The following is a 24,633-nucleotide window of genomic DNA, read 5'->3' as shown; positions in this document are numbered from 1 at the left end:
CTTAATCCAACTGCTTGTCTGCCCTGTGGCCAAGGATACACACAAATTTTGCTGTGCTCATACCAAAGGACATACTATAGAACTGATATAAAAAGGATAGGCAATTACACAAGATGCTAAGGAGATAAACTCAGTTTCTTTTCCTTGAATCCATCGTGCTATTTAAATGAACTTGAGCTTAAAATAGTTTTCATTGCAACTATGTTCCAATACTGAACACAGCTACTGCTAACTTAGAGGACCAGAGATGGGTTGTGAAGTTTGACTTCCTCCATTCCCCAGCCTCAGACAGTATTATAAGATTTTTTGCAATGTCAAGGAAACCTTCTAACCTGATTGGATGAGATCAGAGGCTCTCTAGAGATCTAGTAAATCCAGAAGGTCGATCATATTTCTGCAAGCTAGTTCTGTACTGGCCTGTGTACCACACATGTACCACAGAGGGGGTTTATTTCTCACCCTGGCATGCCATTTTATCAGTCACAAGCTGCATGTCACAGTTGCTTTAAGGCTTGCTCCAGAAAAGCTCAATATCCAACGATGTCAAGAACAGCAGACAAAAGGAGTGTGGAAAGGCTGTGAAGTCTCTAGTGAATCAATGTTGTTATGCAGTGATGTGTTTCATGGGAGGTTAAGTGAGAGATATTTCAACTGTTCCTCCCCCAGCATCTGAGCAATTTGGCCTCTGCCCAAGAATGGATGCTGGACCAAGTTTTACATTGCCAGGCCTCCCTGCCCCCTCCAGGGCTAAAAAGGGTACTTTAGAAGCTAACGGCTGACTGGCTCATGTAGTTTCTCTACCACAAACACCAGAGTTGCAAGTCAGTATATCAGAGGGGTTTCAAGATGCTGGCTTGTGCCCACTGGAAACAGTAGGCACAGGTCAGCACTGCATTTCAAATAAACCATGCCATGGGGATCAGTCATCAGCATCATAACCAGCCTGAATTAGAGCTGAAAGGCTTAATATATGCCATTATCTAGTGCCTTGAGCAATTTAACGGTAATGAATGCTGACTACATCAGACTTCAAAAGGAAGCTGTGGTGCTTCGTCTAGATTTTGAGCTCTTCAGTTCAAAGACCTTATTATCCTCACTTCCCTAAAAAGTGAGGGACACTGCTGCTGATGTGAGGCCTTAAATGACCGATATGCCACTCAAGATGTAGGACAACCTGTTTTGAAGTCATTTGGGGGGCTGGGCAGCACATTCCCAAGACTACAAGCACAGGTGTGAGGAGGCCTTGGAAACAACCACCAGAACATTGTGTTACCAAGAAAGGTTTTATTTTTTTGCCAGTAGCTTTGTTAATTGCACAAAAATCTTTTTTGTTTTGCCATTTAAACATTATCACACATCCTATTCTGAATGACAAACGTTAATTAAAAACAAGGCGAAAAATAATAAAAAAATTCACAACCTTAATTAAACTATAGGATCTGTCATTGAGGAAGAAAGGAAACTGCTTTTCTTACAAGCTTTTCACAAGTGTCACATTTTCTTCTTTAAAAAGGAGGGAGTCAAAAAAAAAAGCAAATTGCTAAAACAGAAATCCTCATATAAAGGAACTTTACAGAATTGTCAACAATATTAAGACAACACTGACTAGCCAGTTTCATTATAGCATCTTTCAATCCACAGCTCCCGTCCCTTCTCCCTCCCCCTGCCTGTCAGGCCTACATACAGAATGGGATTCATGTTCAGAAGCTACAAACATAAATACAAAGTATCCAAGTGAAACCCACACCTGGGCTAGAGCTTGAAATGGCATCTGAAACAGTCCCGTTTTCGCCATTTCCACCCCTCCTTCACATCTCGCTCACTCTCAGCTCCCTGGTGTATCCGTAATTGTACGGTTGGACAGGAAGCACCACACCCCTCCAGCAGATCAGTAGCCACCATCAGAACTGCAGTTAGGTTTTTACAGGATAAAATTACAGTGTTTTACTGCTGTGTCTTGCCACTCCCATGTACACAAACACTTCCAGTTTAAGCACTTGAACATTTCTAAAAAAACAAGCCTGCAGCAGTGAGGTGATCTCTGAACTGATTGCTAAAAACAGATCCAAAGCTGTAAGATCCAGAGTTCCCCTCCCCTCAGCTGATTCCAGAAGCACCACAGACTATAATGTAGGGAGATCTTTGACTACATTGGCTCAGATCCATTTACTTAAATTTATTCCAAGACACCTCTGCAGGGACATTACAAGGACTCTCAAATGCTTAGCTGAGCACAACTCACTCTTCCAGCCGGACCTTAATATCCTCAACATCCCTACATATGCACCCAAGTATAAATCCTAGGGTCTAGCTCCAGCACCCAAAGCACAAGTAACGTTCCTGGTACCTTCAGTACAGTTACTTCATATGGGCAATGTAAATAATCAAGGCTTTCTAACGCTGCTGAGCTACGTGGGTGGCAAAAATGTCAAAAGCAGATGGATACCAGGTAAGTGCATGGGTGTGTTTAATGTAGAATACCAATGTGCAGATGACTGGCAGTTGTTGTGCGGGCAGACTTGTACATATGATATAGTATTGTGCATATGTACAGCAATGAGTCATCAGGCAAAGTAACAGGATCTCTTATTACAGGGTGATGCTCACTGGGAGGGATAATGCCCAGTGCAGCATTAGCCCACAAAGAGTAATGGGTCAGAGGTGAAGCATTTACAGCTTTAGGGAGGAGTTGGATGTTCTGTTCCACAACGAATGCCTGATATTTTCCCTCTGAGGTGCTCTGAACCACACCACAAAGCTATTCACCCTTCCACAGGCAAGGCATGTGGTTCAGCTACAGAAATCCAGAGCCAGGGGATTCTTTCTAGGTGGGGGGGCTTTTCCCTTCAAAAACCCCAAAGGTGCCTTAAGGATGGGGGCAGTGTTGCCAAGGTGGGCTCCCATGGCTCTGCTCTTAGCCAGTGCAATAAACACTGCTACTGCTGCTGCTCATGGGAGGAAGAGCAGGAGCAGTCCTCAAGAAGTTAAAGGAATGCAGCCCACTCTGCCTTTGCTCTTTTCTATTTTGATGTCAAGGGGAAGAGTTCATGGCCCTGATTACTGACCTTTTCATTCATTAAAATGCAAGAGCCCTCCTACCAGGCTAATACTGAGAGAGTTTATAAATAACATCCAGAGAGCTCTGTGCTTTCCACAACCCCCCCAGACACAGGCATTATTTGGACTCTGGCTTTCTCTGCTTTCAGCACTGATTACTTCTTATATACTGGCTTCCACAGCTCTAGGTTCATATTCAGCAGCAGCCTCCAGCCCCTGCTCCATGAACTAGGCCTCTCTCAAACTTTGGTATCTGACCAATGGGTTGCCACAAGCAGAGTCACAAGTACTGAGACACACCAGGTTGGGCCAGTCTCAGTGCAGTCACACAGCACTGGCACAGGAAATCTGACCGATTCAAAGTTCACTGATGAAACCTCACAACTCCCCTGGGAAGTAGATGAATATTGCTCATTTTGAAAATGAGGTGAAGGGCTAAGATTACCACCTGACAGCCACAGGGAGATAGCTTGGCTTGCAACCCCAGACTGTCTCTTAGGCCTATGGTCATTCCTTCTGGCCATCTCAGCAGACTCATGACTCTGTTTGTGACATTCCCAGAATCCAAGAAGCTTTTGTAAATATGCACTGGTTGAAAAACAGAGGTAAATCTATGTAAAAACACAAAAAGAAAGAAGGGACCCTGGCTTGTTCCTTCACTGAGTAAAATACACTAATTCTGGCCTGGTGAATTGGTTTTGTGATTTCTAAGCCACCCCCCCTAAGTTCCCAATACTGTTTATGGGATGCTACAAGAAGCTTTTTAGGAAGCTGTGTTCATAATGGTTTCTCTCCCACTTGCATTCTCTTTTATCCATTAAGGTCTCAATTCTTTCAGTGGGGTGAGGGCAGGAGGGAGATCAAGACAGTGTTGCATGCAGCCCCATCACCTTCCAGAACTGCCCTTTCACCTCCATGGGAGGTGCATTGTTCTACAGCATCGGTTGAGAAAAGAGGAGTAACTTCTTACCCACAAATGGGACCCAGGTCCTAACTGATATTCACATGTAGATGGGAAGGATTTCAACAGTCCCTTGATGCAGGGAAACAAGTGTGTACATTACTCACAACAAAGGAGAGAAGCAATCGTTAGAGACAGCATCTCGGACAAGCGCACAAAAGAGGATAAAAGAAGCCAAGCAGCAGATTTCAGGCGGAAGTGCCTCAGAGCTTCTGAACGAGTTGCTACTGTTCTGTTCCGTGACTGTCAGTGCATGGCATGGATTTTCTAATCAGACTGCAACAATCCGAGCCCCCTCCTTCCCCTTCCACCGCTAGGGGAAGGCTCACTGCAGCAGCTGCCCTCATGGCAGATCTCAAAGTTTGTGTATAAAAGGAAATGGAGAGACAGAGATGGACTGGTCCAGAGTTAAAACCCAGTATCATAATAATATTAATTAATAATCATGGTATTAACAGTAAGAATGGTGCAGCCTAATGGATGTAGGCCCTGTACACAGCAGACATATCGTTGTCCGATTGGTCCAATGCTTTTGCCCGTTTATATACCTGGAGGAGAGAGAGTGGTAAAGGGTCAGTTACTCTTTTTAGAGGGCCTGGATCTGGCTGTGTTGCTTAGCAGCCCAGCACTAACCAGGGCATAGAGTGATGCAGTGGGGTGGCACGATGCTGTAGATCAGAACTTGCAGTTTTGTAGGAGTCCTTGAAGTGTCACCCATTCTGGACACAAATGGCCACAAGAAGTCCAAACAAACACACCTCTCTCCACTTAAACTCACCCATCGTGCCCCCAGATGCATAGGAATCCGTTACATAGATCCCCGCTAAGTTTTTCTCCCTCTCAAGAGTCCCACACTATGTCTGTCCAGACACCCTGGCACCAGACAGATCTACATTAATTTGAGATGCTGAGTGACTCACCTCATTGGCTGCAGCTGCCATGGGAGTTGGATGGTTGACAGAATCACCTAGTGCAATGGCTAACCTAAGATCCTTCTGGATGTATTTCAGGTAGAAGTCAGGCTTAAAATTTCCTTGCAGGATATCTGCAGAGAAAGAAATGCCAAGTCAGGCAAAGGTAAATCCACCTAACAATTCCTGCAAGAGCATGTGATTCAACATTTCTCTTCAGTGCTAGCCCCCATCTCCAATTCTGATGTTTCTTGCTACAGTCCTTTCCCTACTTCCTGCCTTCTACCATCTTCCAGTCACAATAAAGAAAATTCCACTAGCAACACTGGCAAACTGAACCATCGTTTCTGCACAGCACCCACGGCAGGTTTCTGCCCATTTCATTTGTCACCTGGCCTGATGAAGCCCTGACTGGGAACTTCACATCCTAAGAGACAGTGATTGCAGATGACAGAGTTGGTGCTGTGCTCTGAAGAGGACAAGGGAATGTAACTTTTAAATTTCCAGTCTAATATAAAAGGGCTAGATAAAGAAAATTTCCAGCATCCCAGGCTGAGAACAGATGGGAAGCTTCCCTTTTTCATCATCAACCCAATGGCTGCTAGGCAAGAAATATATGCTATGAAAGAATAAAAAGGAACCATACTTTGGCACTTCTGGTCCAGGAAGATGCTGGCAAGCTGTCCCTGATTGAGGATATCCAGAAGGGTCTGCTGGGACTGACCAGTCACTTGAGCCAGAGTCAGTCCTTCTGCTATTGTGGCCATGAAACTCCCTTGGACCATGTTCACAATCAGCATCATCTTGGCAGCATTGCCTACTTCACCTGCCAGAGAGACATGCTGTTGGATATTCCTCCATGAGACAGAGCAGGCTTACTCCCCACATACATAAGTGAACACTGAATTCAGTTGCCACACTGGGTCAGACCAAACACCCATCCAGCCCAGTACCCTGTTTCCAACTGTGGCAGAAATGGATGCTTCAGAGGGGAAGCATTGAACAGGGTATATCTAGGGTGATCTATCCCCTGTTCCTTAACCACCCCGACCCCCCGTCCTAGTATCCACCATCATCGTTTGGCGACGCTAGAGGATATTTCCCTGACTAATAACATGCACCCCAGCACCACTCCTAGTCTCGTCAGAAGCAAGTCTAGTGCTACCCAGCTCCTCCTTCCCCTTGAAAGAACACAAACACACATTTTACAGTTGACATACCCTTTAATGCTATTTGTCCTAGGGTAAAGAAAACCATGGAAGAAGAAACCTTTAAACTAGGCTTGTCAGGGGAAGGGGAAGACGTGGGAGGAGGAAGCCTTGGACCACTAAACCAAGCAGCACTCACAAGTACAGCCCAGCCTAGACTGATGAGCGGAACGCATACACAGGTAAGCAACAGGGGCCAGGGCAATGCTGTGATTAGGGGGCCAGTGCACACATCCACAGGAGGCCTCAAATGCCTCTACACAAACACTCGTAGTATGGGAAACAAGCAGGAGGAACTTACCCTCCTGCTAGCTGACACCAACCCAGACATAGTGGGGCTCACTGAAACGTGGTGGGACCCAACGCATGACTGGGCGGTGAATATCAAAGGCTATAGACAGGTTACAGGGGTGGGCGGACAAGAATAGGGACAGGCCATATATCTATCCCTTTTCCTGTTCTACCTCATGAAAGGAACAAACAGCTAGCTATTTTGCTCACTCTCTTACCAGTGGCCCGCAAAGAGGATATTTGGCCCCCTCAAACCCCTTGCTGGAAATTATGCTCTTTGCACTGACTGAGAAAATGTAACAAGGCACCCCATGTTTCAATTACCTAGGAAAAAAGAGGTCTTCCCCATTGCTTGGAAACAGCTACTGCAGTCCTCATATAAACCCCTATCTCCAGCTGCTAAGATCACCAACATCCCATCGTTAGACAGCTGCTGATTTCCTGAGACTGGTGCTTCCAAAAAGCGACCACCCCTGGATACTATCACCTAGTAAGAAAGGAAGAGAATGTCCTTATGTTACCTGTGCAAAAACAGCACACACACGCACGCACACACACACGCACGCACGCACGCACGCACACACACTGTGTGGGGAGCAGGGAAAACAAGAACAGTGTTCAGGGCACTTACACCACTGGGACTAGATGTGTAAAACAGAACAGGGAGAATGGAAATACTGCATAAAATGGAGTAGCATCCACAGATGCATGCAGAGTATTGCAAAAACTGTCCAAATGCAAAGACCTGCTTTATCCCCGTCCTTGCTACTCTGTTCATTTTCTTCTGCCCTGACAAACGTTGGAGCAGGGCAGCATAAATTTCAGCAGCTGAGCAATACGTGACCTTGCTAAGCACCACAGAAAAACCCCATGGAACTTCAGACAATGCTTAAGGTGTGCATTATATAAGGGATAAAGAGAAACATTAGATGGGGGATGGTTGGGCAGAAACCTGTTGGGCTCTGTTCCCAGTTCAGTTCTGTATTCTCAGAAGTGCTTGTTTCAAAGACTGTATCCTGAACCAGGAGAGAGACAAGCTGAAGGGCTTGGAGATTCAAGGATGGACACCTAATAGTGTTTAAGTTCAGAGAGCAGTTTATCTATAAAAAGTGAGAGACTGCTGCTGTCCATGGATTACAGGCACTGACGAACCTTCCTTGAGTTGTCCATACTTAGGTATTTATTCCTGAGAAGACAGTGGTAGTTCAGAACACATCTACACTTGGGTTTTTATAGTACATGCCCTTGTACTTCTGCTATTATCCATCACACTGCTAAGTCGTTTCTTCTTAGGCCACTTCAAGACAATAAAAGAGTTGAGAACACAAGGCAGGAAACCATGTTTCCCTCAGAAGTGGTCATTAGGGCTGTGTGAAATGGCTATGTTTTTATTCGGTTTAGGAGGGACAGTGATTAGTTCGGGTGTTTTAGATCACTGTTCCGTTTCAATTCAGCTGAATCAGTTTTGACGCTGTGTCGGTGGTTTGGCCATAGGCTATAATAGGGAATCACTAAAATGCCTGTAACTGTCATTTCTTGCCTCATTTGGATGAAAATTGCAGGGATGGTAGCTCCTTCTGAGGGAACAAAGCCCACCAAGCTTCAAGGAGATAGGTGCAGGGGTTCCTGTGAAACTGCACCTCAAAGCAAAACTCATAGTACAGGCAGTCCTCGACTTACAACGTTTCGAGTTACAACATTTATAAATTGACTCCCTTTTTCAACTTTATGACGTCAGTTTCAACGTTACAACGCTTGATCCGATGTGACACCACACCAGTGAACAAGTCTGCTGCATCACTCATCTCCCTGGAGAACATCTGTCCAAACTTCCTTGGACACTTTCTTTAAGAAAGCAGACAAGACTCCAGAAAAACCTGCAGACAAGACTCCTGAGACGACTCCAGCCAAAACCCTTCAAAAAGTCCAACCAAGAGCCTTTCTAAAAATCCAGCAAAGTCACCTCAAAGAAGTCCTTCCAAATCAATATGATTGCTATTTACAATATAAATACATTAATGTAGCTATATTACTTATCTATAATTGATCGAGTACACAATTCTGGGGTATTTTTGGTGACAATAGGTATCCGGCCTTGGTTCAGGAACCAATCCCTCATTTATAACAGAGTTTCTTATGAGAAAATTGGTTCCGAGCTGCAATGTTTTGACTTAAGATGCGTTTTTCAGGAACCAATTGCGTCGTAAGTCCGAGGACTACTTGTACTTCCGGCAGCAGCAGCATGCTGTCATCCTGCATGCAGATCTGGGAGTCCACACCGCCCAGGAGGGCTGCGGGGCTGTGCCAGACTCCTCCCGGCACATCCGGGCCTCCAGATCTGCATGCGGGATGACAGCAGGCTGCTGCTGCCAGCTGGGACCAGCATCAGTACTGGGTTCTTTCTGGCGCTTGGCATGGGCTGTGCTAAGCAGACTTGGGTGCTGGCACTGGCCCCAGCCAGCAGCAGCAGCCTGCTGTCATCCTGCACACAGATCTGGGGGCCTGCGCCCCCCTGAGAGGGCTGTGCTAGACTCCTCCCAGGGGATGTGGGCCCCTGGATCTGCCCGCGAGATGACAGCAGGCTGCTGTCCCTCCCCCGGAGCGCTGGGATTGGAAGGGACCTCAGGGGCAGAGCGCAAATGCTGGCCAGCTACAGATGTCAATAGCAGAGTACTACTTCTCCTCCTCTTTCCCCTCCCTCTTCTTAGTATCTGTTTCCCTGCAAGCCCAATTCTGAAACGCCAAAATTTTCTGAAACGTTTTGTTTCATATTTGGCGTTTTGGGCGCTGAAACAAAACAGATGCCGAAGTTTCACACAGCCCTAGTAGTCATGATGCTTCTTTCCTTACACAGGAATCTCTGATTGTTCTGGATGTAAATGTTTAAGGAGAGGAGCCTGGAAGGATTTCTCCCTCCTAACCCTTAAAATACCTTAAAAATAGGAAATACACAGATTATGAGGTTCATCAAATTGAGGAAAACTTGTTTTTAGTCACCAAGAGAACTCTTATCCCACTGAACCTGCTGCAGTGAACGTTAAGACGACAGATAACTCCCTCAGGACTGAAGTTTGACTGGCTGTTAGCACTGCAGTTTAGGAAGACAGAACTAAGGCTACGGGGCTTTGTTGTATACAGGCATACCTTGTTTTATTGTGCTTCGCTTTATTGCGCTTCGCACATATTGTGTTTTTTACAAATTGAGGCAAGACCCTCCACCAGCAAAAAGATTACAACTCGCTGAAGGCTCAGATGATGGTTGGCATTTTTTAGCAATAAAGTATTTTTTAATTAAGGTATGTACGTTGTTTTTTTAGACATAATGTTATTGCACACTTAATAGACTACAGTATAGTGTAAACATAACTTTTATATGCACTGGGAAACCAAAAAATTTGTGTGACTCGCTTTATTGCGATATTCGCTTTATTGCGGTGGTCTGGAACTGAACCCGCAATATCTCCGAGGTATGCCTGTATAATGCTTTGAGAACTGCTGTTCCAATTTGGTTGAATGGTCCAGTTTTTCATAGTTCACTTTAATTCTCTCCTGTACCCAGTACCTCCAGAGAGAGAAGACTGAAAAAGAAAATACACTGAAAACAGTTAATCCCACAGAAACAAGAATTCCACCTGGCAAGTGTCATATGTTCAGCAGAACGGTTACCTGGGCCAGTTCCGTGACTGTATCTGCATCCACAGTTGACATATCCACATAGCACTTCCCTGGGCGTATGCCCTGCAATACCCCGCTCGGACCAAGTACCAGCTGTTGGAACAGAAGAGTGGTAAAGCAATAGGGTGTCTGCAAAGACACTCAAATCCTTCAATACAGCAGATGAAACAGAGCTGACTTAAGTGTCAGACTACTGCAGAAATCTCAGAAGCAGTCTCTTATTTAGTTTTAAATAGGCGCGCAGGATAACACAGTGATAACAGTATTTTTAATCAGAAAAGTTACTTTTGCATGGTACTAGTGATCAGTATTGAAAGCAACCCTGATTACTGTGCTCAGTGGGAAACGGAACCTATATGCAGTGACTCTCTAAAAGGATCTAGATAGGGCAAGTCAGGACCGTATAATGAGGTCCACCTGCTGGGTGGAAGAAAAGGGGTAGAAAGAGATAATCCTTACATCTTTGGCTGCCTTTGGATCTGATACACAGGCGAAGGTGATATCGCAGGTTGAGACCACCTCAGCAGGGGTTCTTCCTAGCCGTGCCCCTTCCTGGATGAACAAGTCACACTGCAAAAGTCAGAAATCCAACCAAATGTAAAGGAGGAGGAAGCAGAGACCAGAAAACCTCAGTGTTTTTTGCTGTAACAGGAACTCTAACCGTTAGGTCCATAGCAATGGAAGACAGGCCTAGCACATTAGCAAAAGGACCCAATGCTACCTAGATTCCAATGTATGAGGGGGCCATTCTACACATTCCTGAACCCAGAAGAGACAGTTGCAAGAGAAGGAAATCATTCATAGAAAACACAGGGAGGGGAGTTTTCTTGGAAGAAAATCCTAAGATTTGGATACTCCAATGTCTGGAGGGAAGGCAAGACAAATCTTGGACAATGTCAAAAAACATCTTCCAATTTGCCAGCAGGATACGCAGAGCACTGACAATGCTTTGGATTCATCTAGACTGGCTGTTTCTCCAACTGCCCAGCCTTTTCCTATTAACTGTGGTTAGGGCTTGCAGAAATCTCTTAACCCACATGAAAAGTTACCAGACTGTACAGCATGCAGTTGTCACTCTATACCAGTGATGCCCAACTCACGTCACCCCAGCGATCCAGAAATCTGGAGGCAGGAGAAGCCGTGGCAAATCAACGCTGCCACTGTTCCTCCACTGCCAAGTTTCCAGAACTGGGGGAGCCCTACAGGCCAGATGACACAACCCTATGGGCTGAATCTTGGTCACAATTCTCTATACCACAATCTCATAAAAACACTGTGCACTACACAAAAAGACGAAGTCAAACCTCAATGTTGGATATAACTACAGCTCACAGCCAATCAACTGTGTTTGAGTCTTCAGCAAGATACTTGGAAAAATATTTTTGCCTCACGCTAACAGATCAGGTTCAGTTGGAAGCAGTTATTCCAGTATGAACAACAAAATGCCAGGATAAAGAGTCCTGGCCAAACAACATATCCCTCCCACAGAATGAACTCAACGGTGTACTTCTTGGTTTTACAGCTCCATGGCTCTTTTTTCACCAGTGCACTAATCTAACAGCATTGTGTGTTATAGCCCTCTGTAGAGATGCACTCTCCTGCAGTACAATCCCAGTGTAGCAAATCCTGTTTACAACAATTGCCTACTTTTGACAATCCCCCCAGCAGGAAAACATTTTTTTCCATTATTATGATACAGCAGATGGATTAGTTCTATAACAGTGAACATCCTCCTCTAATGAACTTCACTGCAGGTTTTTTACAGCAAGGTTGTAGAGGCTTCACTGGGGGACTTGTATAAAAAGTGCCCTCACTGCACTGAAGACTCCATCCCATAACTCCTAGAGGATATGCTCACCTTTTCAGCAGTGCGGTTCCACACAGTGACTGTGTGCCCCATTTTTAGTAAGTTGGAGACGATGCCACTTCCCATGAGGCCAAGACCCAGAAATCCTATCCTGGGGAGAAGAGACACACATCAGTATAGGAAGGGGAAAACAGCAGAGGTGTAAACTAATCACAACCTGATGACCCTAAAACTACTATCAAGCAAACACTGGAGGTGCTGCAGCCCAGAATTTGTGCCACTGTAGTCAAATGTAGAGTAAGGCTGAGTAATTTCTGAGAACCTGCCACTTTCTTCAAAGGCAGATTCAGCTTATTTTAAGAGCAAGGTGATTCTTATTTTACTTACTCAACATCATTATGAATGAACATGTGAACAAAACAGTCCTGTCTGATTTACTTCCCCCACCTGCTCCCCTCCTCCTGAAAACCCCCAACCTGGTTAAAGATTTAACTTTAATTACATTTGCTGTTTCCTCACTTTCTACTGCCAGCTATTCTGCTGAACAGGGAGAAGTAAATGTTTGAAACACTGAAGCCCCCACTTCCCACTCCAGTGTTAGTACTAGGCCTGGTGTTCAAAGGCTGCGCATTACTTCTGGATGTTAAATTAACATTACTTGTATTGCGCTAGGACTGCCAGTCATGGATTAAGACCCTATGTGTGCTATGTGCTGGACACAGACCCAAAACGGTTAACAACCCGTGGGTACAAAAAGACAAGAGGAACACAAGATAACAACAGGTCAATTAAGTTCACCACAATACATGATCATAACCACATGCCAGCTGCCTGGCAAGATTTTTGTAGGCATTGTAGCCAGAAGTGCCTTCCCTATTATTACACAACAACAGAAACTGCTCTGCACTCATGGCTTTAGGGATCCTTGTATACACCATGTCACTTTACAATAAAATGGCAGATGCTAGCAGAAGACCCTGCAATACAAAATTAGCGGGTATTTAAATTACACCTCTGGAGTTCACACAAGGAGAGTTTCCTTCCCATCCCCCACAGCACAGCCTTTTCAAATGCTAATCTGAACAAAACCCACTGCAGATGCATTTCAGCTTCAGCGATCCACCTGCACTCTGGCTCACTTTCTGCTGCTGAAGCCAACTAACAAAGGGTTTGAGTGACTCGTTCTAGGGTCTTATGCAGCATCACAGTCTGCCCTTTTCCATTTCTCGCTAACTGAAGAGATGTTCCCACTCCCCCAAGCCCTGCTCTTCTGAGAAAGGTTTTTACCTGAATAACTTCATTGTTACTTTGGTTCCCTTTGCGTACAGGTGAAAACTGACATCCTGAGAGATACAAAGGATCTAACGGCAGACAGCAGGCCACAGCCTGAGCTTCAGTTGAACAGAACGGAAGTCCCAGAGTGAAACAGGAAGCTCAACTATGGCTCCTGTCACTCTAGAAAGGAGAAGGGGAACGTTAGAAGAAACCAGAAGGCTCACGTGCTATATGATAGCTCCTGTGAGGTGGGAGAGCATGCCTCCCTCTTCCTCTTCCCTTCTTGCTGCTTGCGTTAGTGAATAAACAACCCCAGTCAACTGAGAGATGTTATTGAAGGGAAATGCCTTCACCTTTCTGGATCATGTTGCATTCAAAAGAGCAGCTCTTTAATACCTGCAACATCCCACCTCAGAGTGAAAAAACCTGGCACTGCAAATATGTATCAGGGTCTGGCCACGTGCCCTTCTACTCCATCTGTTCTAGCCTCCTCATTTGCTTTCTGTGAGCAAGTCTCACGCAGGGCCAGTGGGCAGACCCTGTGGTGCACAGCAATGGCAGGTTTATCTAAGGGCCAGGTTTATTAGTGGTTGTTTTCCAGTCTCCTCAGAGAGGGAGAGGGATAGAGAAAGAGAAGGCATACTAGGAACATAGTAGGGACCTTACTTTTTGTCTGTAGGAGTGATGCTGCCATTGACTGCCGTGCTGTCTGCTGCCTGGATGGAGGTGGATCCTGTTTCCTAGGAGAACAAGCCACAAGGTATGCTGGCTCTGAAAGAACTACTAGACCTTTTGTTACAGAGTAACAAAAATGAACTCAAGGGAAGGCTGGCCTCACCTCTTCACACACTTTCAGCTTCTTAGTTATGGCCTGGTAGCAGACAGCCGGCTGTATAGAGAAGAGAGAAAACATTCAGGGAAAGCCTGGTGCTCTTCTGCTTTGCAGAGCAAACAGACCATATCCTTGGTACATAAGAGAGGCAGCTCTCTCACACACCACCATCTGCTGAACAGTGAGACACTCCCCCCCATGAAAGAAAATAAACCACAGTTCCTTCACAATGGAGGGTACCAATGACCCTACACACTTTCCTTTCAGGATCTTACTGTTTTTCTTTAATGTAGGCACCACACACTCCTTACTACAGTCCACACTACCAGAGAATGCAGACCACGACTACCCCACAAAGCAGAGGGAGCACTCCAATTCACACATCTGACACTGCAGAAGATGGAGACTCCTTTATTCTTCTCTCCCTATTCCTGGCCTCAGACCAACACTGCCAGAGCAGAATCTTTATTAGGAAGAAAGACTGGTGTGTGGCATTTAACAAATGGAGTGCGATAAAAGGCCGTTTCTCCTTGGATTGTTCCTTAAGAACTCATTTAGATTAAAGCCGACAACCCTGTTCTTAATCCTGCTGTCTCTCCCCAGATCTCCAACTGGATACCAATCCACCTCATTTAAAATGATCTTTTCTTCTCTCCTGATCTTGACTGGCTGTTTTTAAAAACTGGCTTCATTTCCTAGGGCAGGAGATTTCATAATAGCTCTCTCACCTGGATCCAGTCATCGATTCAGAAGCAAGTAAACACACTCAAGCTAAATGACAACTAATACTTTACCTGTCACAGAGTACTAGAAAAGTGGGGTGCTTAATAATTTGAATTACCTGGCATATCTTAAGTTATAAGCTAAAAACAAAGCCAACCTAAACCCCAGGGTTAAGGGGTGAGGATACCACTATGGAGCTGTGTGCAAGGTAAATTTCAGATGGCTAACCCCAAATGCTCAATACTGCACAGCTGGTGACACAGTCTTTCTGAAGCATTAGACATTAGGCCCTGCAGAAACCAGGGTAACAAGCTCATCCAGACAGCCAAAACCTATGGAATGACTGCTTACCTTCTCTGTCTGGCTGAGCAGAAAGTGATGGAAATGTGGGTCGCTGTCCTTAACAGGCTGCAATCAGAAAAGCACAGGCTGAGAAATATCACAAGAGAACCAGTGAGTAACCACAGCACCCAATTCGCCTACTTTGATGGCTGGATGACAGAACTTCCCAGTGAGAGAACTTTTCAGGACTCTACAAATAAAATCATTGCCTTTTCCCTGCATACTTAGTTAGGCCCTCAAAATGAGAAACCCCAGTCAGAAAAGTTAGGTATTCAGGAAGCATGATGGAAGGGAAATCAAAGAATGGATAGGTACTTGAATTAGATTAAGAATAATGCAGCATACTACCAAGACTAGTGTCCTGGTTGTAAGAGAAAGCAGAATTTGTTCAAAGCAAATCAGTTAACTTAACACTTAAGTAGGGGTATCTTAAGCACCACAAGTCAAGAGGAAGGTGAGCGTTAGCAATGTAAACATATTAATTCTTGAAAAATAACTATGTAGTAAATATACAGACTTGATCACAAAATAATAAAGAAGGGAACTGGTTAAAATAAGGAGACACACTTGTTTATTGATTCCTTCATCAGTAACCAGACAGCCACCCTGTATGTGGACAACTGGTGGTAACTGCAGTTAAGGCTGCACTGAAAACCAAGTTGCATTTGGCATCCAGATGGGGCTAAAAGAAAAGCATCTAAACAGGATTTCCCCCTCCCCAATTTTAAAACATTTCCTTGCAAATTAAGACCACCACAAAAATGCTTCATTTAACCTAAAACATTCCATTTTCAGGCACCTCTGAGAAAAGCAAAGGAAATGAGAAACTAGATTTACAAACACAACAGACATAGTAGCTTGTGGCAGATTGCCTTTGCTCCCTGAGGAAATATTAGAAACTCTAACACTGCAGAATGCTTTAAAACATTGCACTACAGGGTGGTATGAGGTCAGGGGAGAGGGATCTAAATCTCTCTTGCTCATACTATTCCACACTGCTTAAATAATTTAACATTTATGGGACCAGAGACTGGGACCCAGGCATTTTACTGCTGGGTCAGTGACCATCTAGAAAGCCCTTCCCCTGCTCACTGTTTCAATGTCTCTTTCAATACTTTATACAAAGTTTAACTGCTACAAAACAGGGGAGTGAAGGAGACCCTTCACCAGGGAGGTGGGAGATGTAGGTTCAACTTGAACTCTGATCTCCCTTATGCTGAGTGAATGTGGTTGCGTAAAAGAAACAATACACACCACAGTCTCCTCATCCAGATTTACAGATCTAACCCTGAAGAATAGTTTTAGCAGTTGGACCTACGAGTTAATTCAATGCACAACTTTGTGATGACTGAAATCTCATTTTTGTGCAAATTTGCTAATCACAGGAGAAAAAAAATTCCCCAGCTCGTTCCATTTCAGCATCACAACTCCCCCCTTCTACCACCAGTGGGAAGAATGAAAGATCAATTAATATATCTGAACTCAGCAGAAGATGAGATTCAAACGAGATAAGCCATAGTATCTGCTCCTCTGACAGTCACGCTACATCCTGAATTACTTTGGTCGCAAAGAAAGCAAAGGGTTAATTACCTCGCCTACACTTGGTGGCCATTTAAATCCAGCCACTGTTCCAGTCATCACTTTCTTCACTGTACTTGACTCTGGGATTGTGAGATCCTAAGGAGAGACAAGGAGGATCATAAAGACTGCAGCTTAAAGTCAAAGTTTAAACAGCTGGCCCCAAAGTGTTGATTTTTAGGACACACAGATTTTGAAAAGCCTCATGATACACTTTGTTTTTCACACAGCTTTGGAAATCCCTCCTCATAAAAGGTTATACCGAAGCACAAACTGAACTAAGAGTGTGAAGACTAATCCAGCAGCCGGTGAGATGAAAGAAAGCATGAATCACCAGTGCAGGAGTTTAAACACAGTTAGGGCTTTAGGAAAACTCAAACCCAGTGCATACCAAAGGAACCTGTTTATTCCCATAAATCCAAAACACACATGGAAACAAATGAACATCCCTGACTTTACTGTTTCCCTCTCGTCAGGGTAAAGAACTAGGTGAGGGAAGGATGAGCGTGCATCACCACAGACAAGCCTCTTAACTAGTCTCTAGGTTCTCTGCCTTCATTTAAAAGAAGTGCATCTGGCTGTTATGACTGCATCAAAAACCTTCAAAACATTAAGCTGAGGCAGCAACAGCCACTTGAGTCTGCAGAGGGCATGAAACATTAATTCTAAGGGGCAAATTAATAGTTGCAGTTCAGTGGGTGCTTTCTTATGCCACTGATAATACTTAACATGCTATTTCACTGCTTGGCAAAGCATGGAAGAAAGGAGGGGAGCATCTTTTGAAGTTCTCTTCCAGCATTTCCAAGCATGGGGTATGGAAGATGTTTTAATTCAAATGTACAGACTTTTAAATCCTGCCGGGCAGGATTGTGTGGGATGGGACAAAACTGGTTTTATCATCCTGAAGTGGGTGTTCTGCTCTTAAAATATAGAACTGCAACTCTTCTCTCTGCAGATGTACTTCCTGCAAGAGCACACTATACCCTGTGCCCACACTACGACATCAGCAGTTTCACTTGGAAAATGAAGCAGCATTATTTGGAACAACCACTGGACATTATCTGGATTATTGTCACTACTTTAAATACAGAAGGGCAGCCTGGATGTTAGAGATTCTAGCACTCATTTAAAGGCCAGGTGAGTTTTCACTCAAACCAAGATGAAACACCACATGGTGAAATGTGGAGACTCTAGTACCTGCATCTGTTTCCGCTAGAAGAGGGGGACTGCAGCGTAATTCACTGTACATAGGTCAGTGTTAGCCATCAGGCTCCTGGCAGGTTCGACAAAATGTGGACATTTCCAACTTGAAAAATATTTTATCATGTTATTTTAAAATTGAGAATATTTTAAAGAGTGAAGCCAGCCATATTCCAGGTCATTTGGATCAGGCACATCACCTCTCAGGAAGAGCTTTTAGGTGTTCTCGCTTCCTAGCTTTCACAAAAAGCATGGCTACATAAAGCAATTCTCTCTATTTTATTAAACACATGACTGAGAAGTGCCATAAAAATCAATGTTTCATGTTACTCTCCCACAGCTCCATGTGCTTGCTACCTGCATGGGATAAGTTTCTTTTCCAGGAAAATAAAACATTGGATTTTTTTTTTATAAATGTTTTCACAGTAGTGGTAATAGCAGACTTTGCACTTGGGCTAGTAAATTTCCATAGCCATGAAACGTATCATATCCACCTTGTGCATTAGCTGGCCTCTCTTCTCATGGTTTGGGTTGGACATTACTAGCCACCACACATCAGAGGCTGTTTATATTCAGTGTACAGCTTCAAGGTAATTTTCAATGTTCTCTGCTGTGCCTCGCCAATAAGACTGCTTATAACTACCCATCCCTCTCATCTGTGGCTGCATCAAGGTAGCTGGCATGGGTACTTCAGCAAAATCTCAGCATGTGACATATGTGAAGATGATTGACAAGTCTTCTGGCTAGTAAAGATTAAAACTCATTACCAGCAACTGAATTTACAAGTACAATAATGGGAACTTACAAGTAACTAGGAATAATGGGTGCAAACTAGTGGAGAGTGGATTTAGGTTAGACATTAGGAAGAATTTTTTTACAATAAGGGTGGCCAGAGTCTGAAATGGGTGACAGCACCACCTCTCTTGGAAGCCCAACTTGGAGGCTTGACAATCACCTGGCTGGGGTCGTCTGATCTTGGTCCTCTTTCCTGCCAGGGGCAGGGGTCGGACACAATGATCCACTGGGTCCCTTCCAACTCTATATCTATGAATCTTCAGCAAGGCTAACTCTCTAAGGTGGGAGTTATGCTCAGTGCTGAGAAGCACCTTGAACCCCAGAAGGTCACAACAGCTGATCTGAATTCACATGCCTATCCATGTGTACTAGAAACACAGAGCTAGCTAGCCAATGAAATGGTATTGTGTGTAAGCAAAGACACCACCAGGAGCATCAGCCTGCACTCTTCCCACTTTCCAACAGAGGAAGCAGCAAAACAGGCCTTGCAACATGGTCTGCAGATTAATACACACCACTCTGAAAGGCTAAAAGAGAGGGATGTCAAGAAGGGAATTCCAGAGTCACAGCCCAAAGCTAACCAGGCCTTGTCAAATGACCTCTCACTTCTAATGTCTGGTATTATCAAATTTGTGAGGTACCAAGAAGAAAGGCTGCTGTTCAGCTAACAGAAGCTCAATTCATGCAGGGCTTTAAAGATCAAGAAGGCATCTCAAATGCCACCCTAAAGAGCACTGGAAGAAAGAATACTAAGACCAATATGTTTTTTGTAAAAGTACCGGTGAACAAGCAGGATGTCATGCTGTACTTTAGTTGAAGCTTCTCAGTAGTCTTCAGGTGCAGTTTCCTGTAGACCATATGCATTGCAACAATCCATTTTGGAGGTGCTGAAGGCAGATATCACTACAAGGTCCACAACTAGAATAAAAAGCTGTAATTCTGAATGACAGAGGATAGAAAATCTACAATTGGATATGGCAGCTGCCAGGAAAATTCAAAAACACTGAGGATACAAGAATACCCCAGGTTGTGTGCCACTGCAGTGGACTATGGAACAGCCACAATCAAAAAAGCTGAAATAAGCAGTGCTAAGTTTCCTGGTAGCTTCCCTCAGGCCACAAGGATGTCTCCAGTGAGCCTCAGTCTGGTAACCTTTCACTGAGCTCCCAAGCTTTGTCAGCACTGGCAGCAACTGAGAGGAAAATATGTCACATGATGACACAAACCATACGAGATGAGATGGAAGATACGAATCAGAGTATCATCTGACAGCCCATATCTCCACAGGACCCTACCAAGTGGCAACACACAAACCATACTTTGAGGGATGGAAAGATACAAACATGTGGAACTTCAGGAGATGGCCCTCAAAGAAATTATGGAGCCATTCAAAAACTAGCTATTTCTGCCTGGAATCCACAGGAAACCCTAGCCAAAGACATCTGTCAGCTGACAAATCTAGAAGAATCAATACAGACAGCTTTACAAACGGAAAGAACCAAACTCTTCCTGTTGGCTGCCGAACCAAAGTGCCAACCATCCCAGAGTCCATCTGTAAAGTCCATAGGGCAGGGCAGGACACGAACACCACAAACCTTCTCATCCTTTGGGGGACGACCCCGCTTCCGGGGGCTCTGGTCCTGTGCTCTTTTCAGTGGTGATTTTGAGCCTCTGTCTGATGAAACAGAAGAGACTCGCTTCTTTCCTTCCCCTGTGGCCTTCTTCAACTTCCCTTCGGACAAACCAGCTTTGCGTTTCTCTTCACCAGCAGACTGTTTGCCTCTCTCCTCACTGGAGTTACGCCGGTTTTTCTCTTCAGTGGAGTTATGGGAAGATGCCTGAGAGATTATAGAACAGAAGATGGTGAGGAAGGAAGAGATGAGCTCAAGCGATTTTTGTACAAACCCAAGGGAACTCAATGCTGATTTGTATCAGGCAAGCTGATGATAGTAACAAGAAAATACAACATCCAATGAAAACTAGAGACATCAGTCCTCCAAAGCTGAAACTGAAGTTCTTGAAGTCTGTTCTCGTGCAAAATGCATCCATTGCAAAAAAACTGGTTAAAAGAACAACCACAGGAGGGATCAATGAGCATGTGTTGTTAGTCTGAACACAAGGGTAACACATACTAAGTTGTAATCCCACTGACACGTCTACCTATTCGGTTGTCATGGACAGATCAATAAGCCTGTCTGCTTCATTTTCCCCATCAGTAAAGCATTTCCCTGTGTTAAGGGGACATGCATCAACACTGGGAAAATTAATATTTGCTTAAGTGCTTCATAGAAGGAAAATACTAGGCAAGTGCCAACTATCACAGCCATCATGACTACTGTTCAATGGAAAATTTGGAGCTAGCGCAGTCAGCTTAATTTAAGGTATACAGAAGCTTGGTTGCTGATCTCAAATCTTGGTCTGTTTTGATGCGTAAAGCACACTAAAGCCACTCACCTGGTCCTTGCCTTTTGCTTTCCTCAGGAACTCCTCCACAGCATCCACAGCTTGCTGGAAACGCTTACCCTTATTAATCTTTATCATTTCCTCTTTGTGGAGATGATAAGGCTTTAACTGTTCCACTTTGATCCATGCACTGACAGGAAAAAGATGCAGAAAAAAGTTAACTATATTTTTCAAACCAGATACACCACTTCCTCAGCCCTCACACTTAATTTATTAGCATTCTTACCCCTAGCACAGTGGACCTCTTCAGCTAATTTAATTTGGATCCCTTCATCCAACACTTACATTCAGTCTTTCTTTAGGCATGCAGACCTGTTTCTTCCCTTCTGCCACAAAAACAGCAAAGCCTCATAATACTTCTCTTTGAGCATCACTCTCATGCTCTGCCAGTGGCCAACTTTTACAGATGAGTGCAAACACTACCTAACACAGAAAGCATGACACTGACTGGACTTGCACTTGTGAAAAGAACACCCATGCCACCATGTGACTTGCGCCACTGAGATTCTATTCTTTGCGCTGTTGCAACAGGCAGTCGTTTAACAACGTAAACCAAATAACCACTTTTTCAGGCACGGAAGTTATTCTCGTATTGTACTGTGCACCCATGAGAACTACAGGAAGAGATACCAAATTAGATGGGACACAACAGGGTTGATTACCATAAATAAAGCCTGTGCACATACCATAGTTTACTACACTGCACAGGATTGAGTGTGCTGATGTACTGTAAGAACCAGATATTTTTCTCTTTTGATGAAAAGGGTATTTTCCCTGTTTACAATTGTTTTAAGGCAGACTAGCAAGACTGTACTTTGTAATACAATTTCAAAGCACAGCTGACTTGACACCCGTTTTAAGAACACCTTGATTTTCTCACTGTTTCAGTGGCTGGCTTGATATTTATGAAAGGGCTAGGCTTTCCAATACAGAAAAATCACCCCTCTTTTGTGCCGACCACTTCTTTTGCCAATTTAAATGTTCATTCTGAACTGCAGCTCCAGAGTGCTTCTGTGTCTAGCATTCCCAGCTCCTCAGTTTACATCATCTTCATTTGTCATGAAATCTGACGTGAGGTTTCAGCTCATTTGCTGCTGATCAGTAAAGTTGCTGCAGTGCCATTTTCCCCATTGTTCCTGAAGAAAAATTTGTTCCATGTAACTTTTCTGAATTGGCACAACCCTCAGTACAGGGTAGTAGTATATGTGGCATTAAGGAGCTAGACTGGTTTTTCAAAGGTGACTATTTTAAAACTTAAAGATGTTAATCAAAGGTAGAAGGCTTATACATTTTAATTATCCCTGGTATCGATCAACTCTTGTAAGTAGGAGAGTGGCTTACTAGATGCCTTTTTAGTTTCATACCAGGGGGCTATAAAGTTAACAAAGGTGATGGACATGAGGCTGCTGCAGCTCCATTTCAATTAAATATTAAAAATTCACCCATTGTGACATGAACCCTATTTTTTTTTTTAAAGAGCTCTACATTAGTGCCTAATTTGGTATTGAAAAATTCATAATACTTTAAGTTTTGGGACTTTCCAAATCAACAGTATTTTCTGCAGCTCAATGGCTAAAAGTGCTTTGGTTCATTTTTTCTGCCTTCTGCTAGTTTTTTCCCCCATTGTTTATTCACATATTCATTTATAGGAACAGCAGATAAGCAATCTTATCCCTGTTGCATGTTATCCAGCTGGTAGAAACTGCTTGAAATCCATTCTTATTTATGATGATCTCTTCAAGCAAATCAGCAGCCTCACCACAGCTCTGAAGCTTTTGCTAGCTACCACATGTAAAATCATGATTTTCAATAGCTTTATTACATTCAAATGTCCTAAGCTTTTTATTGATCATATCATTCTTTGCTTTTCTATCCCTCTCACCAAGGAGGGTCACTAACCTTTTTATTATATCCTAACTCTGCTTAGGAGACGAGGAAAATAGCAGACTTCTGTCTCTTGCACTTCATGTCCAGTGCTGACTCCCTTGTTCCCATTCGCTCCTTTTCATAATGTGGTTGCCAGATTCATATCTGGATGGAGCAACTTTCTTTTCAGTGCCTTTAACATATGTCACTGTGTACAATTAGCACAGTGGGACTAGAAGCACTCTTCATGTGGCTGTGTTTGACTCAGGACTAGATATGAAAGATATCAGATGCTTTGAGGCTGTTATGTAACAGGTGATTGCTACTGGGGAATTGCTGTAACAATGGGTTTCACTGTATGGGGAAGAACCTTTACTCATTTTTCACAACCGCAAAGAGATGATTGATCCAGAAGTATGACTACAGCCCAGATGGAAGAGCCCACAGTACTCTCCACTCTATACTTACTGCAGAATTTTTCCCTGAACCTGCCTCATTTCACATCAATTTTGAATTAGCACAACCGAATAAAAAACAGTGCTTCTCAGACCACAATCCACAGCTCAGTGACTATCTAGAGACTCTCTCTCAAGTATTCAGGTACTCTGGTGATATACCTTAAGATTACCACCTAGTATAAAACCCTTCTCCTGAATGACCAAGACTGAAAAAGGTGCTGGGCCAAGTTGGTCTATTGGAAGTTTGCTGTTATGCACATGTTAAAAAAACGGTTGAGAAACAAAACAAGTTGTCAAATATTTTGAACCTCTCAATGAGGTCAGCCTCTTTCTTCTGCTTAACCCCAAAATAGTAACTGGGGGAAGAAAATCTATCAATACAAAAAAACCCAAACCCTGAATTCTCTCCTCACCCTTCCCTCAAGTGTCTGCACATGCTTCTTCCTACCTTCCCTCTGCATGTATGCAAGCCCAAAGTACCTGGGACTGCTGAAGACAACGGCTGAAGATCTAAAAGGAAAGCTGATAAGGGCATGCAAGCAAGGGCTTAGAAGTCACCTCACAGAAAAAGAAAAGAATGTCTGCATATTTCTCCCTAAACTGTCCCTTATCTGCAGGTCAGCAATTTGGGCTATACTCCAGGATAGGACCCTGCCCTCTTATGTTTGTCCAAAGCACGTATTGCTAAATAAACAATCTAAGTTATAAAAATAAGGAGTACCCTACCACTGTTCAAATCCAACTACAAATGCATGCATCCTTCTAAAGCCAAAGCCTTCTCAGCTATGGCATATTAGGCTATGATCTCATAGCCAAGGAAGGTTGCTATTTAAACAAGAGTCCACCAAGGCATAATGTATAACAGACACTTAAGGAAGTTGCATGCACCATTCAGATGTTGTTTTCTCCTCCCAGCCAGGACTGAACTGGTGCCATGACACTGCATTAGGGACACTGGATCATTAAAGGTATTGTCTTGAAGTTGAGGGGACACTAGTTTCTGCCTAGAGAAGATGTTTGATATCTGTGGAAATGGAAAGAAATAAATGCAGCTGCAATGACAGCATCTTCGGAAGATAGTAAAAGAAGAAAGAAGGCCTTTTTTTTTTTTTTTTTTTTTTTTTTTAAAAAAAGGGGCCTTGGGGGGTTTTCCCCCCTTTTCCCCGCCCCCCTTTTTTTTTTTTTTTTTTT

The 24,633-nt window shown here is 43.8% G+C and overlaps 1 protein-coding gene across 2 annotated transcripts in view; it reads right to left on the bottom strand.

The window, feature by feature from the left end:
• Positions 1-1,269: 1,269 nt before the first annotated feature.
• Positions 1,270-24,633, bottom strand: part of GLYR1 (glyoxylate reductase 1 homolog) — a 37,829-nt gene continuing 14,465 nt past the window's right edge. The window contains exons 4-16 of one of the 2 annotated variants that reach the window (XM_019507692.1): positions 21,110-21,248; positions 20,251-20,493; positions 16,673-16,759; positions 15,092-15,148; positions 14,024-14,074; positions 13,852-13,925; positions 11,962-12,061; positions 10,563-10,673; positions 10,095-10,193; positions 6,753-6,915; positions 5,576-5,755; positions 4,939-5,063; positions 1,270-4,566 (exon numbers count right to left, since the gene is read on the bottom strand). In XM_019507692.1, the coding sequence (XP_019363237.1) occupies positions 4,492-4,566; positions 4,939-5,063; positions 5,576-5,755; positions 6,753-6,915; positions 10,095-10,193; positions 10,563-10,673; positions 11,962-12,061; positions 13,852-13,925; positions 14,024-14,074; positions 15,092-15,148; positions 16,673-16,759; positions 20,251-20,493; positions 21,110-21,196 (1,452 nt within the window). In that variant the 5' untranslated portion in view covers positions 21,197-21,248 and the 3' untranslated portion in view covers positions 1,270-4,491. Of the gene's footprint in view, positions 4,567-4,938; positions 5,064-5,575; positions 5,756-6,752; positions 6,916-10,094; positions 10,197-10,562; positions 10,674-11,961; positions 12,062-13,851; positions 13,926-14,023; positions 14,075-15,091; positions 15,149-16,672; positions 16,760-20,250; positions 20,494-21,109; positions 21,249-24,633 lie in introns of both variants that reach the window. The other variant, XM_019507691.1, reaches the window with a different exon arrangement.

The sequence above is a fragment of the Gavialis gangeticus genome, unplaced genomic scaffold, assembly GCF_001723915.1.
Source record: "Gavialis gangeticus isolate Ggan-Ray unplaced genomic scaffold, GavGan_comp1, whole genome shotgun sequence".
Classification (NCBI taxonomy): domain Eukaryota; kingdom Metazoa; phylum Chordata; order Crocodylia; family Gavialidae; genus Gavialis; species Gavialis gangeticus.
Note: the sequence above shows the minus strand (reverse complement) of the source record. Positions and strands in the feature narration are given on the sequence as shown.